Below are 16,713 nucleotides of genomic sequence, written 5' to 3' on the forward strand. Positions count from 1 at the left end.
TGATTAGGTCAGACTGTAGGCGGCATAGTTCCAGATTGACCAAGCCCAAGATTTCCAGCCTGGTGCCGTAAAAAAAGGGGGGGGATTCTATTGTGAGCAGAGGAGTGGAGTAGTCTTCTCATGAAATATCTCTTGTATTTATTTCTGAGCATATTTTCTCTGAAAATAGACTTCTCCCTTAGAGGGATTAGAGAAGGTTAGATCCATTACAAGCAAATCAAGCAATTCTTCTAGTTAAATTTCTCGTTGTCCAATGTTATCCACCTCAAAACATAGGATATTCTAAGCCAGAGTGACTCTTTGCAAGAACGGTATAGGATCATTCACAATATTGAACTTCATGGCTTACTCAAGATGTGTCTTTTATTTTAGTGTCATGCTGAAAAAATATCAGCACACCCTAGCCTTGGTGTTTGCAGTGAATGAAATCAATGGAAACAGCATGATCTTACCCAATAGGACGCTGGGATTTCATATCTATGATAGCCACTTTGATGCCCAGATAACTTATCAGAACACGCTGAACTTGCTCTTTAATCAGAAGCCAACTCTTCTCAACTACAATTGCAGCAAGAAGATACCAGCAGCTGTCATTGGGGGTACTGATTCAGAAACTTCCCTTCACATAGCTACTATCTTAGGGATCTACAAGATTCCACAGGTAAGGTGGATCACACATCTATTATAATAGAACATATTATCTATTAATAGATAATAGAACATATTATCTATTACAGTCTCATTCTTGCAAATTTTAAGATGAATGGACTTCGATTTCCAGAAGTTGATATATTATTAAATATTACTAAGAAAAGTACTATCTGCATTTATTAAGGAAGTCTTTGCATTGAGTAAGAAACTTAATACAATACAATAGCAGAGATGGAAGGGACCTTGGGGGTCTTCTAGTCCAACCCCATGGTTGGCAGGAAACCCTATACTGTGTCAGACAAATGGCTATCCAACATCTTTTTAAATACTTTCAGTGTTGGGGCATTCACAACTTCTGGAGGCAAGCTTTCCACTGATTAATTGTTTTAACTGTCAGGAAATTTCTCCTCAGTTCTAAGTTGCTTCTCTCCTTGATTAGTTTCCACCCATTGCTTCTTGTCCTACCCTCAGGTCCATTGGAGAATAGTTTGACTCCCTCTTCTTTGTGGCAACCTCTGAGATATTGGAACACTGCTATCATGTCTTCCCTAATCCTTCTTTTCATTAAAGTAGACATACCCAGTTCCTGCAACCGTTTTAGTCTCCAGTCCCCTAATCATGTTTGTTGCTCTTCTCTGCACTCTTTCTAGAGTCTCCACATCTTTTCTACATCGTGGCGACCAAAACTGAATGCAGTATTCCAAGCGTGGCCTTACCAAGGCATTATAAAGTGGTATTAACACTTCACGTGATTAAAACTTATTAAAACTTATTATCTTCATCTTATTATTTACATTTTCTATATAGTGTTGTAGTTTTATTTGAACGAGAATAACATGACTTCTTCTAAATTTAGTTTTGGAATACAAAGAGATTTAAGATCACATTGCCAGCACCACAAAATATGTCTGTATCTCAGTTTTTTTCTTCTGGTAGTGCAATATTTAATTTGTCTTCTCTGGTAATGTGATATTTTAGGCAGGGAGAGGGTATTGCATTATTTCTCTCATTTGGGATGAGGTAAATGCATTTATAATGGTGAATAACTTAAAACTTAGTTTTAATTATACCAATCAGGGGTGGGTTTCAACCGGTTCGCGGCGGTCCCTGCGAACCGGTTGGTCGCCGAACCTGGAAGTAAGTAACTTCCGGAACGGCGAAGGGTGCGCCCGCCCGTGGTCCTTACCTGGTTTTGACGAGTTCTGCACTTCCATGCATGTGCAGGACGCATACAGCGCCTGTGCGATCATCCAGGAGCAGCTGGAGCATCACGCAGATGCTAGTACGCATGCATGCACCATGCACGTGCACGAGGACGCCGCCGGCCCCGTTCCAACCGAACCGGTTGGAATGGAGCGAGAAACCCACCCCTGATACCAATTATGGTTAGATGATATGAATATAAGTGGTTCATGGTTGGAAGGACAAAAGTTTATCTTTCTCAACAGGATTCATGTTTTAGTTCTCACAATGCCAACCATTCTCTTTAATATGGTGATTATCTTCTTGCCCTTTTGTCTATTTATCCTTGCCTTAACTATTCTCTATTTTTCTTTTCTTTCTCTCAGTTCCTTTTTCCCTCTACATTCCTTGCTTTCAATGTCATTAAATCACACAAGGGGAGCAAAAGAAATCTGGGTGGTGTACATGATAAATCTCTCATACATTTAAAAAGTCTTTTCCTTAAAAAAAAGTCTAAACTTAAGAGAGTTTTTATTTATCTTAAACTTAAACTAAGATTTAAAAGATAAACATGATAACAGGAAGGATTCATATTAATTATGATGTAGGCAGCCAGCATTTATTTGACACTGACTGATCTTAGAGTGTAAGCAGGGGAAATAAGAGGAATAATAATTGTGAATTAAGCATAAATAGTGAAAAATAAGAGCAAGTATAGAAATGTTTATATTCCATGGATTGTTAACTAGGGATGGGGAAATGGATGGACAAAGAAGATGTGTAAATGCAGATTAAAGATGTCATTGTAATATGCAATCTGTTGTGAGGAATACATGGTGTATTTTTTTGTGGGGGGGGGGGGAGTGGAGCACGATTAACCCATCTTCCCATCAGAGGAGGCTGTAATTCAGAAAAAAATTGACTGTGCCGAAATGGTTAAATTAACCTTTAAAATTAAAGATCAAGAAGATATAGAATATTATATGATTTAGAATAAATTTTATGAATGGATAGAAGCAAGAGGTAGAGAAAAGTAAGATCATAAATGTTAGTACTGAAAATTAAGAAGGTAAATAATTATAATACTTTAATGTAAGAAGAAATTTAGCTAAAAGCTTTTTGGTTATATCATTCCTATTGTTACTATATCATTATTGTTGTTGTTAGCTTGTAAGTCAAGCTAATAACTTTTCCTTTTTGGTCTTTTTTATTTGTAAATGGCAAATAACATTTGCCCTGACAATGCACTGTTTTCCAAAGAAGTGTTTATGAATAATTTTTTTTTTAAGAAGGGAGAAACCTATAAGCTAAATAGAGTCAGTACATGATTAGAACAGCCTGCAGGTGCTGTAAACTAATTAAATGTCTCTTTTTAAATAAAGTAAAAAGTACTATGTTCTTGACATCTTGTTATGGAAAGGAAAAATCAGTTGAATGCAGTTAGAATTGAATACTTTAATAATTATGTGTTATAATAACATGAGAGGGTCCAGAAAGGAGGAATACATTTGGAATTATTTGAAATATAGCCCATTTTGAACTGTATACCCATGGTCAAACATCAGCAACTAACCACAGGAAATGTTTTATGACACTTTAGTTTACATCATAAGATGTTTTGTGATCATTTTTATGTCATACAATATTTTATAAAACTTGCCAAATATTAAAACCGCCAGACTCTTAGCTTTCTGGATGCATTCTGCAAGTTAGCTCATTTGAGGCACCTTGATTCAAAAGTTTTGCCCTATGATGCACTGTTTCACCCAGACTACAGACACAAAATCTTTAGTAGTATCTAGTATATAGAGAGCAATATGTAAACTAGGGTTAGCTGTTTTTCCTTTCATTTATTTTTTCTTATTATTTAATATCTTTAACTTCCTTGACTTACTGTTTGTTCCTTTTCTGTTTTCTGTGTAACATAGATTCACCACAAAGGAAATAGTATAATATATGGATTAGGCCAGGTTGGCACTTACATAGGAAGCAATCTAATATTGGTAGGCTAATGTAGGCTATAGATTAGACTAAAAAGTTGGGGGGAAAATACCAGGGGAAAGTATTCCTAAATTACTTCCATATTGTGAATTAGAAAACAGTCATGTTTGTGAAGCCTCAAGTTTGAGAGCATCTTTATCTTAAGCTTCTTATCATTCACAATTAATTGTCAGCATCAGCATCTCTGTGCACTCAGGATTTTACTGGACTTGTGCGATCAGTAGTACAGTCCTATTTTTGCTGCTTTGATCTGATTTCATGGCTATAAATGTTGTCATTCTAAGCTATAGAATGACACTTGCTTTAGATGGTTTGAATTTTTGGTCCTTTAATATTCATTAGTTTCTTTTTTTTGTTGTGTGGAAAGCAGACTAAACTTAGCTGTAATTAAATACCAATGGAATAAATGAATTAGTTGGAGATGATAAAAACAACAAAATTTAATTTCCCCATGTTCTCAGGACACTTAACAGAGAATAGGATAGGATAGGATAGGATAGGATAGGATGGGATGGGATGGGATGGGATGGAATAGAATAGAATAGAATAGAATAGAATAGAATAGAATAGAATAGAATTCTTTATTGGCCAAGTGTAATTGGACACACAAGGAATTTGTCTTTGGTGCATATACTCTCAATGTACATAAAGGAAATGTCTATTCTAAAATAGAATACATTCATCAAGAATCATAAGATACAACACTTAGTGATAGTCATAGGTTACTAATAAGCAATCAAATTATACTAGGAAACAAATGAAACAATATAAAATTTAAAGATACAAGCAACATGGAAATAGAGAGGAGGGGAGATAGATATGTGAAATATAAAATGACTGATGTATTACAAAATATCATAAATAGAATCTATCTATTTGGATCTTATTTTAATGTTTATTCCAAAGCAAAGGGGAGACATGGAAGACAATAGGCTGCAAATAAAGATCTGAGTCAGACATGAAATATTTTGACGGAGCTTCAACATGGGATAACTGCAAACTTTAAAAAAAAATTGCTACACTTTTGTGAAGTTAATGTGGAGAGGAAAAGATTATTTTAGACTGTAAAAGTGGGGAAAAGAACTAGCATTACAGAAAAGGGCTTGATCTTGTAGATATTTTTATATTTCCCTATTATGGATGTAATTATGTTCTCCTTTAGGTCTCCTATTGTTTATATACTCCACCAGTGAATGATATAAGCCATCCGTCTTTCTTATACCGCATGGTACCTAATGAAGAACATCAGTATACAGGAATAGTCCAACTCTTGCTTCATTTTCAATGGAAATGGGTTGGGATCATGGCCATGGATGACGACAAAGGAGAAAAGTTTGTGCAGATCTTGGAGAAAAGCTTTTCCAATAATGGAATCTGCACTGCCTTCTCTGAACGAATGCCACTCCAAAGCAACATTTTCGGCGTTCTTAATTTCAATGACATGTTTAGGGAAATGGCCCAGTTGCTGAGCAAAGAAAAAATCAATGTCTGTGTTATAAGTGCTGATGCTCATATGATGTTAGATTTGCAGCTAGTGCTCAATCTTGCCGAATCAGACATGATGCTGCCTGTGCGGAAAGTTTGGGTGATGACAGCCCATTGGGATTTTTCAGTGGAGCCCTTTTTAAATAATTTAAACATGCAGATCTTCAACGGAGCCTTGTCCTTTGCAAGTCACACCTTGGAGTTGTCAACATTTCAGAATTTCCTTCTCCTCCAGGACCCCCGTTCTCGTACCGATCACTTTATCAGAGTCTTTTGGGAACAAGCATTTAAATGCTCATTTCCAGCTTCTGCAACGGAAAAAGGAAGCTGTACTGGCAACGAGAAACTAGAAAACCTTCCGCAGCCTTTTTTTGAAACAAGCATGACCAGTCAAAGCTACAGTGTTTATAATGCTGTCTATGCTTTGGTGCATGCTTTGCATGCCTTTTATTCATCCAGAAGTAAATATGGAGCATTACTGACAAAAGATCACCCAAGGACTTCTAAATCACAGTATTTTCAGGTAATATCTCATCTAGAAGGCAGATTAATTTTGATGCATCAATGTTGTTGTTAACATTTTCATTTGTATAAGAAGGATTCTAATTGTTATATTTGTGCTGATAAATAAATAAAGGGAGACTAGTATAGATCTATTTCAAGCTATTTAGCTCTCATCAGCTAGCCATACCCTTACTGGGAATCAAGCATCAAGGGTATGGCTAGCTGATGAGAGCTAAATAGCTTGAAATAGATCTATACTAGTCTCCCTTTATTTATTTGTCAGCACAAATATAACAAATGTAACAAAAAGGCAATAGTAAAAAATATTGGGTTTCTGTCTGGATGGTCTCTTGTGATGAGCCGAAGGACAGAGAATGGAAGTAGTGATCTTCCTCCCATATTTCGGCATACCAGGGGTTGTGACTTTAAATATATAGGATTCTAATTCTGTATACAATAGGCAAAGTGGTGGGATTCAAATAATTTAACAACCGGTTCTCTTCCCTGATGACCAACTGGGTAGGCAGGGCTTGGTGGTCATGTGACTGGGTGGATGTGGCCAACTCAACATCACTCAGGTTGATGGGCGCTTTGCCTTAGCTGTGACAATGTGATAAGGGTTAACCAGAGAGGCAGTTTCTGTAAGTAGCACAATAAAGATTAAGCTAGAAACACCACCAGAATGTTCCTTCCTTCTGGCCTTCCTTACAGGATTAGCCCTGTAAAGTGGGGGGGAGGAGGAGATTTCTTCCAACAACCAGTTCTCCGAACTGCTGAGAAAGCTAACAACCGGTTCTCCCAGATAGGTGCGAAACCGGCTGAATCCCATCACTGAATAGGCAGCATAACCAGTAGAACAGCTTGCCTTCAGGAGTTGTGGGTGCTTTATCGCTGGAGGTTTTTAAGAAGCGATTGGACAGTCACTTGTCTGAAATGGTATAGGGCAGTGATGGTTAATCTTTTTCAGGTTCCATCATGCACATGCATGCTGGACAGCTGATCTGATGCATATTCACACCAGCCAGATGCTCTCTTCCGGGCTCTGGTGTTCCAGCATGCACACACATACGCACAAGCTCCAATTTCAGCACTCAGTGTCAAAAAGGTTAACCAGCACTGGAACCTGGAAGAGAGCAGCTGCATGCTGGACCAGCTGTCTGGCATGCATGCACATGATGGAGCCCAGAAGAGCAGGTGGTGATGGCCATGTGCCCACAGAGAGGGCTTTGTGCGCCACCTCTGGCATTCGTGTCATAGGTTTGCCACCTCGAGTATAGGGTTTCTGGGGGGGGGGCTGGACTAGAAAACCTCCAAGGTCCCTTCCAGTTCTTTTCTGTGTGATAATGCACTACTGCACATTCTCAAAGGAGATGCCGAGAGGAAGTGAATCACTGCAGTTGTTAAGTCAATTACATGATCGTTAAGTAAATCAAGCTTCTCCCATTTACTTTGTTATAAGAAGCTGCCTGGGATACTCAAAAATGGTAATCACATGACCACCACCACCACCCTAGGACACTGCAGCTGTTGTAACTACATACCAGGTGTCCATTGTCCACATTCTGATCACTTGACTGTGTGGATGCTGCAACAATCTTAAATCCAGAGGAGGAACTAAGAACATAAGGAGAAATTTTCTGAGAGTGAGAACAATCAACCAATGGAACAGCTTGTCTTCAGAAGTCGTGGGAGCTTCATCACTGGAGGCTTTCAAGAAGAGATTAGGTTGTCATTTGTCAGAAATAGTGCAGGGTCTCCTGCTTGGACAGGGGATTGGACTAGATGACTTACAAGGTCCCTTCCGACTCTGTTAATATATCAAAAAGAATCTGTCCAGTGTTACTGGGAGAAAGTCAGCATATAAATTTAATTTAGTATTAGTACTTGAATTCCCATCAGTGACACAGGTATACCAGAATCTTTCTATGCCAAAATGAATTTTAATAGGTTCATTTGAAATACATTATCTGATAGTTCTTAGTATCCTTTTAAAAATGGAGCTGAACTGAAATATTTGATTGGGGAATGAAATAATGGGACCACTGATCATGAAGGGATGAAAAGAGCTTCGGAGTATAGGAAAACTCTATATACCAAGCTAAACAATTTTCATTGTATCCACCACTTTGGTAATACTTGTCAAAACTTCATTTATTCCAGCTTTACCATTTCCTAAGCCGAATCTCCTTTAACAACAGTGCTGGAGACAAGGTGTCTTTTGACAAAAAGCATGAATTGCTAGCTGGATTTGACATTATCAACTGGGTTACTTTCCCTAACAAATCCTTCATGAAAGTGAAAGTGGGACAATTGGATCCCGAAGCCCCATCAGGCAGAAAGTTCACCATCAACGAAAGAAAAATCACATGGCAGGCCCATTTGAACCAGGTGTGATGAAAGCGAACATCTTTCTTTTCAACAATTATTCATTTATTTATCTTGTGTTTGTGTATATATATACACATGCAGTATAGGAGATAAAGGGACTCATTGGCTAAGTGGTTAAGACACTGAGCTTGCTGATGAGAAAGATCGGCAGTTTGGTGGTTCGAATCCCTAGCACCACCTAATGGAATGAGATCCTGATACTTGTCCCAGCTGCTGCTAACCTAGCAGTTCAAAAGGATGTAAAAATGCAAGTAGAAAAATAGAAACCACCTTTGGTGGGAAGATAACAGCATTCTGTGTACCTTCAGTGTTTAGTCATGCCAGGCACATGATCACGGCAGTGGTGGGTTTCAAAAATTGTTCGAACCTACTCTGTGGGTGTGGCCTCCTTTGTGGGAGTGGCTTGCTGCCCATGTGACCGGATGGGAGTGGCTTGCCGCCCATTTGACCGGATATGAAGATGCCAAAGACACTTGTCAGAACCACCTTAAATTACCTCACACACAGCACTGGCATGCATAACAATATGATATAATCTTTTTTTAAAGGCATCTTTGATTTGAGTTTAAAACAATTTTAACACATGCAATGTTCTGATTGCACCACAAACACAGCAGTCATCCTTACCTTTCACAGAGGCACTAAGTTTTATAAATATGAGCATGATAGTGTAGAATAATCATATCCAAGGACCAGTGGTGGGTTTCAAATTTTTTTGGAACCTCTTCTGTAGGTGTGGCCTGCTTTCCGGGTCCACTAGTGGAACCTCTTCTAACCGGTTCGGTAGATTTGACGAACCAGTTCTACCGAATAGGTGCAAACTGGTAGGAACCCACCTCTGGACCACAAAGATGTCTTTGGATAGCACTGGCTCTTCAGTTTAGAAACAGAGATGAGCACCTGCCCCTAGAGCCAGAAATGACCAGCATGCATGTGCGGGAAAACATTTACCTTTACAGTAGATAAAATATTAAATTAAGATGAAACTATAATATCACCATAATATGAAGCCATAGAATTGCAATGGAATAGATGTCATAATTTAATATCTAAGGAAGCTAACCTTGTAACTGCTTCTGGGATTAACTATAATGAGATCATCCCATGTTTTTTCCTGAGGAGACATTCTTGAACTATATGTATTATAGTTTGTTCTGGTGCACCACAGGCTCTCTGCCATTTCCCATTTAAGGAGCTTTGCCTTAGTTCTGGCAGGGCCTGTCCTGATTCTATTCAGGTGGCTGCATATTTTTTCGGAGAAACTGTATTCCTGAAAGTGGCTTTCTTGGATCTGTGTGTTCTGTTTGGTTGTGGTTATTAAAAGTTGCTCATCTTCATCTAAGTTGTCAGACTGTGGTGTGTTATTCCCAATTGGTTTCCTAGACTTAAGCCTGCTGAGAGGTAGAGAGGCTAATATTTTATGTATCGAAAGATCTCTTTTCAGCAATTAATGATCTTGAGTATTTTTATATTAAGTGTCTGGAAGAGAACAAACTTGAAGTTGTTATTTTTTGGATTTTCAAAGCTAGTTTACAAGGTGATGGAGGATTGAAAAAAATGATGGCTTCCCTTCTCTTTTTTAACTTTTGTTAGGTAAGCTCCCCGTTGGGAGACCAAGTGCGTTCAGAGAAGCATTGTGAGAATTATGTTGGAGAACACACAAACCAGCACACAGAGACACTGCAGTTTAAATAGGCTTTTACTTTCGTGGAAATAGAGGTATCAGAGTCCATCAAACAGTCCAAGTCATACATGGATAAGACAGTCCGTCATTAATGTCTTCCCGTTAAGGGATAATCCAAATAACATAGTCCAATATCATATAATCAGTCTGGTACTCAAAGTTTGCTAGCAGTTGCAAAACTTATAATAGCTCACAGCACTTTCTAACAGCCAGCTTCCAAAACACTCAGATCAGATCAGCCCAGCATCTAACAAACAGAGAGCTAACAGCCATTCTGGCTCCCTCTTATGGACGATTGAGGAAAACAGCAACCAATCACATTTTACAGTATGATTTAAAGAAAAAGGTATAGCATTGTTATATGATTTATATATTGCCAACCCAAGCGTTAGATTATATTCCAAACACCTTTCAAACTAAGGAAATACTTAGTTGTCCCAGGGTTCTGCTGTGTATCTTAATACCTCTAATTGAGGAGATGCACTTTTATTACCTGTCTAACTTTTAGGCCATTCTTCTAGTCTCACCATGGTAATCCTTTCAAGCGACATAAGGAAAGACTCTGTCAAGGTGACTTCTTAATATGTAAGTTTCCAAGTACCTTATGTCCATTTGAAGGCAAATCTAGTTGGTGTGTCAGCTCCAAGGTATAGTTGATGTCTCCCTGCCTTTCTATAACTAGTTTTTTTTGTGTGGGAGAGGGGGCTATTGTGTATTCTTTACACACATACAGCCCCTCCCCCCAAATATCTATATTCTTCCAGTGCTTTAATTAAAGTATTCAGGAGCTTCTTCAGTGGCAGTGGAGAAAGGGAGAGTGATGTAACCAATGAAATTTCTTCCCCCCTCCCTTTTCTACTTCTCTTGCGATATTGAATGGACATCTAAAAGAGTTCAAGTTTGCCGTGTGAAGCCACCAATTTCATTAGTACTAAACACTATATTTACTGTAAGATTACATTAATATATAAATGTACACACACACACACACACACACACACACACACACACACACATATATATATATATATATATATATATATATATATATATATATATATATATATATATATTCACTTTATGATGGTATAGATTGGGGACCCCTCAAGTCAAATGCAAATAGCTCCGAATAATAACAAGAGACTAATCATATATAGTAAAATACGGTGACATATTAGTGATGAAAAAAATTATTCAAAGTGAGTGTAAGGTTCATCAATGATACATGGGTTTTTATGGATTAGTTCTTTCTTATATGTGTACATATCTGAACACACAAACACACACAAAGTAATGAATATATCTCAGAACTTTATGATGCATGTACTGATTTCTAAGAATGATTGGATTCAAGGGAATAAAATATATTTCTCTCTCTCTCTCTTTAATGAATAGACTATACCTCTTGCTCTGTGCAATGATCATTGCCCACCAGGTTCCAGAAAGAAAAGGAAGGAAGGGGAGCCATTTTGTTGCTATGATTGTAATATTTGTCCATCAAGAAAATTTTCAAATGAAAGAGGTAGGAAATATGATGTTGTAATGTTTGTGTGCGTGCAAATCAGTGTATCCATAAAGACACACAGAGACATCACACTGAGACAGCTATCACACACATGCGGGTCCAGTGGTGGGTTGCTCATCCCGTTCCAAACGGTACGGTTGGAATGGGGCCAGCGGTGTCCTCGTGCGCACGTGCAGTTCACGCATGTATCTTAGTGCCTGCGCGATGGTCCAGTTGCTCATGGAGAATTGCGCAGGCACTCTATGTGCCATGCACCTGCATGGAAGCGCAGAAGCCTTCAAAGGCCGGTAAGGAGTGCGGGCGGGTGGATGGGCCCTTCGGCGTTCCTGGAAGTTACTTACTTCTGTGTTCACTGACCAACTGGTCTGTGCGGACCGCTGTGGACAGGTTGAAACCCACCCCTGTGCGGGTCACTGTCATTATTAATGAGAATTCTATTCTAGCTGAGCTTTGAAATAGCAAGATTTAATAGAGATCTCTTTAAAAGAGGTGTGAATAGGTGTTTTAATGTTGCAGGATTATATTTTTGTATGCTTTTGGTTAACAGAAGAAAAGCAATAAATGATGAGAATTGTTGCACATTCAGTTCCAAGAACCATAGTTGTCCCCTATTGCTGTATGACATAAGATGTTTTCAATTAATAATACTTCTCAGTAGACTGTGAATTTTGAAATATATATTTTCACAGATATGGATGACTGCTTAGACTGTCCAGAAGAACAATATCCAAACAAGGAAAAAAACTTGTGCATTCCCAAGGATCTAAATTTCTTGTCTTACAATGAAACTTTGGGCATCACTTTGGCTGCTCTGGCTCTATCATTTTCTGTGACCACAGTGGTGGTACTTGGAATTTTCATAAAACACCGGAATACTCCCATTGTCAAAGCTAACAACCGGAATCTCTCTTATCTTCTCCTTGTCACCCTCTTCCTCTGCTTTCTCTGTTCCTTGCTATTCATTGGTCAGCCCCAATTGCTGACCTGTCTTCTTCGTCAAATGGCTTTTGGGATTATCTTCTCAGTTGCTGTTTCTTCAGTTTTGGCCAAAACCATCACAGTGGTTCTAGCTTTTATGGCTACCAAGCCAGGATCAAAATTGAGAAAATGGGTGGGGAAAAGATTTTCCAACTCTCTAATTCTCTGTTGTTCCTGCATTCAAGCAAGTATTTGCATATTGTGGCTGTGTACTGGCCCTCCTTTCCCAAATTTGGACATGCATTCTCTTCCAGAAGAGATTGTGGTCGAATGCAATGAAGGAGCAGGCAACATGTTCTATTATATTTTAGGATATATGGGACTTCTTGCTCTCGTCAGCTACATTGTGGCTTTCTTTGCTCGAAAACTGCCAGACTCTTTTAATGAAGCCAAATTTATTGCTTTCAGCATGCTGGTGTTTTGTAGTGTATGGGTGACTTTTGTCCCAACGTATCTGAGCACCAAAGGAAAATACATGGTAGCTGTGGAGATCTTCTCCATCTTGGCTTCCAGTATAGGAATATTGGGATCTATATTTTTCCCTAAATGCTACATAATTGTACTGAGACCAGAACTCAACACAAAGGACCATCTAAAAACAAAAAACTAATCATTCCAGATATTCATTGATTTTGAAGAATCTACCAGTTTTGAAAAGAAAGTTGGAGAATGAAATAGTGATTAGTCAGGAGGAAGTAGAATGTTCCAATTTGATGCTCTTAAAATGGGGAAAGTGGATTTTTTGGACTAGATATCAACTGTCTTATTATAACCTATAACAATAAAGTAGTATTCCTGGAATTCCTGCACCATCAGTTTCATGGCCTGACCTACTTCAAAAGGATGATACATCATTAGGAATTAGCATTATTGATTACAATATTTCTGGTTCAAATATTAAACCAATGCATTTTGTCACTTGAACAAAGACAAGATACTGTATTTATCTTCCTGTATAAAAACATATATTTAGGTTCACTTTTATAGCAATAGCAATAACACTTAGACATACATACCACTCCTTAGTCATATACAGTAATCTCTGAGAAGTATACAAGATCAGAATATTTTCCCCAACAATCTACTCTTTATTTTACGACCTTGGAAGGATGAAAGGTTAAATCAACCTCAAACAGGATCAAACACTCTTCAGGCAGACTTAGCCTACATTATTGCATTTAACCACTGTGTCCCCGTGGCTCAGACTGCCTATGACTGCCACCTTCTCTTCAACCAGATGCTGAGAATCTGGGAGGGAGGGAGGAATCCCAGTTTACATCTGGGATCTGTTTGGGCAGCGCAATGTCATCCAGCATCATAGTCCTAGACAGTGGTGGGTTTCAAAAAAATTTGGAACCCTCTTCTATAGATGTAGCCTGCTTTCCGGGTCCACTGGTGGAACCTCTTCTAACCGGTTCGGTAGATTTGACGAACCGGTTCTACTGAACTGGTGCGAACCGGTAGGAACCCACCTCTGGTCCTAGAACTGACAAGTCCCAAATTCCAAAGTCATTCAGTTGCACCCTGTTGAACCCTGTCTTCCCCCCATACTGATGCTCACCGTGTCCAAGCATTTGGATAAGACAATCATGGCATCACTTAATTCATCTGGGGTATGGTTGTTTAATCACAAATTTCACAAATTTTTAATCACAAATTTCCTGGCAAACAGTGTTAAGAATATGCAAACAGTAACAATTACTGATAAATAATAACAATGAAAAAACGGCAAACAAAAATAACCATCAATAATAACTTGCCTAACCGCTCAATCTCCTTGCCTGAGAAAAGAACCTTCCTAACAATCAGCAAGAGTCAACCTTATCTTTGGAAATGTTCCAAAGGGAGATTCAATTACATAAAAGGCATACTACTAAGGTACAATTAGACAACACTCCTTAATAAACAGTACCTAGAGAATGCCATTCCTGCTGGAACTGATGGGGCAGACATTGGAGAAAGTTGGTCCCACAAATATTCTGCTCCCATGCCATGTAGGACTATGTAGATGGTGTGTGTTACATCAGCAAACAATTAATATTTATTGATAAATACATTAAGCAATCAGAGTGCTATTACTACTTACTAAGTTTTGAACTGTTCTCAAAATGTCCAATAAATTCTCAGATATGTTTTACTTCTGTCATATCAATGTATCTTGGTGCATTCAGCCGCCAAATTTCAATGTCATATTCAAGCGGAACCTTCCACAATTCAGGCTGATTTAGTTTATCGTGCACTTTCCCTAAATCAAATATTGTACTATTCTGTTGTATTGATGTTTCCAGCAATAACTCTTAGTTTAATTATTTAATAAAATGAACAATTGCTACAAAACCAGTCATATCATTTACTCACATTTGCAGCAAATATATTTTCACACATTTACAAAATTTTCATGTAAGGAAGGAGAAAATATGTGGAGTGAAAGACACAAAATGTGGAGGAAGAAAAGCGTATTCATGGTTTCAAATCTCTGTAGGGATTTGGAAACGTCTTTTATCAGATATACTTTATTATTTTCCATCCTTCAACTGCAAAAGTATTGACAAGCATAGGATATTTTCTGCAGAATTATTATTATTCTAGTTGACACTTGCTTGAAGACACACGTGGAATCACAGATATTCCTAATAAATCCAATCTAAGAAATCTAATACAAAAATAGATGTAACAACAATTTATTAGATTATGACCCTAATAAATCCATTCCCACTAAATCAAATCTAATAATTAGATCTAAGGATAATTTATGACATGTCTATTCCTAAAAAATATTCCCAATAAATATAATTAATTAATAAATTAATGACCCCCCTCCTCCATCCAGTAACAAATGCCGAGACAAGCTTAACTGGAATGTGCTTTAATAACAAGACACCAAAACCTCAGGGGTTGAAAGCCAAGCAGAACAAACAGATAAGGACCTTGGCAGCAACTCAGACAAACTCAGGCAGCAATAAACACAGATAAGGCTTGGCAGCAATCCAGCCTGCCAAGCTCACAGTACTGTCCACCGACATTCAATCCTGTGCTGACTTCTGCAAAGAGGGCCGTGGGCACAAGTATCTTTTTATAGTCTGGAGAGGAGCCTAATGACCACCAGCTGAGTACAATCACCTCCTGTAATTGTGTAATTGTTCCTGATGCCTAGTAGCTCTTCGATGGCGTGCATCCAGGAACAACTCACTACTGGCCTCTGGCTCACTCACCCTTGTCTCCTGCCCACTGGTCCAAGGCTCAGGTGACTCCTGGTGGCCACCAGCCTCCCTGTGCCCTGCACAGAGTCGGAACTCTGTCCAGGGCCTCCAGAGCCGACTCAGAGGGCCCCTCACTATCGGAGTCTGGTGGCAGCTCCAACAGGCACCTGCTGGGCCACCACACACACACACACACACACACACACACACACACACACATGTGTGTGTGTGTGTGTGTGTTTTAATTTGTGCTGATAAATAAATAAAGGGAGACTAGTATAGATCTATTTCAAGCTATTTAGCTCTCATCAGCTAGCCATACCCTTACTGGGATTTGAACCTGGGCTATATTGCACACTAGGCATACTAGGCAGAGATCTTAGCCATTAGGCCACAGGCTCTCATCCTGTTATCAGCGAAGCCAGGGTGGAAGGTATCTATTAGATTTTTACAACCCCTGGTAAGCCCCAATTATGGGAGGAAGCTAACTGCTTCCATCATCTGTCAATCGGCTCGTCACAAGAGTCCATCACGACAGAAACCCAACATTTTTACTGTTGCCTTTGTTATATTTGTGTTTTTTTTTATTTGTGCTGATAAATAAATAAAGGGAGACTAGTATAGATCTATTTCAAGCTATTTAGCTCTCATCAGCTAGCCATACCTTTACTGGGATTTGAACCTGGGCTATATTGCACACTAGGCATACTAGGCAGAGATCTTAGCCTATATATATAACATACATACATACATACATACATACATACATACATACATACATACATACATATATATATATATATATATATATATATATATATATACACATACACATACATACATACATACATATACATACATACATACATACCTAATGAATCTAATCTGTAGCTCTCCTTTTGTTCAAAAGCTCTGGTACTTTATCATCTGCAAAACAATCATTATTAGGCCCAAACCAACAATGAAGACATCAGAGGAAGAGGAGGAAGAGGAGTAACCTCTGGGAATTTTGCAGTGTTTTGGAAAATGTGGCTGTATACCTTATGATTATCTAAGATGATAATTATGAAATCATCATTACTCTGAAGGCAGAAAAAATATTTTTCTCCACTCTA

The 16,713-nt window shown here is 38.4% G+C and overlaps 1 protein-coding gene across 1 annotated transcript; it reads left to right on the plus strand.

Annotated features, from left to right (window-relative positions):
• The first annotated feature begins 376 nt into the window (after positions 1–376).
• Positions 377–13,008, plus strand: LOC116521835 (vomeronasal type-2 receptor 26-like). Its single transcript, XM_032236485.1, has 5 exons — positions 377–661; positions 4,997–5,842; positions 7,984–8,211; positions 11,291–11,417; positions 12,110–13,008. Exons 1-5 carry the CDS (start codon positions 377–379, stop codon positions 13,006–13,008), a joined length of 2,385 nt encoding a protein of 794 aa, XP_032092376.1.
• The last annotated feature ends 3,705 nt before the right edge of the window (positions 13,009–16,713 follow it).

This window comes from Thamnophis elegans, chromosome Z (assembly GCF_009769535.1).
Source record: "Thamnophis elegans isolate rThaEle1 chromosome Z, rThaEle1.pri, whole genome shotgun sequence".
Classification (NCBI taxonomy): domain Eukaryota; kingdom Metazoa; phylum Chordata; class Lepidosauria; order Squamata; family Colubridae; genus Thamnophis; species Thamnophis elegans.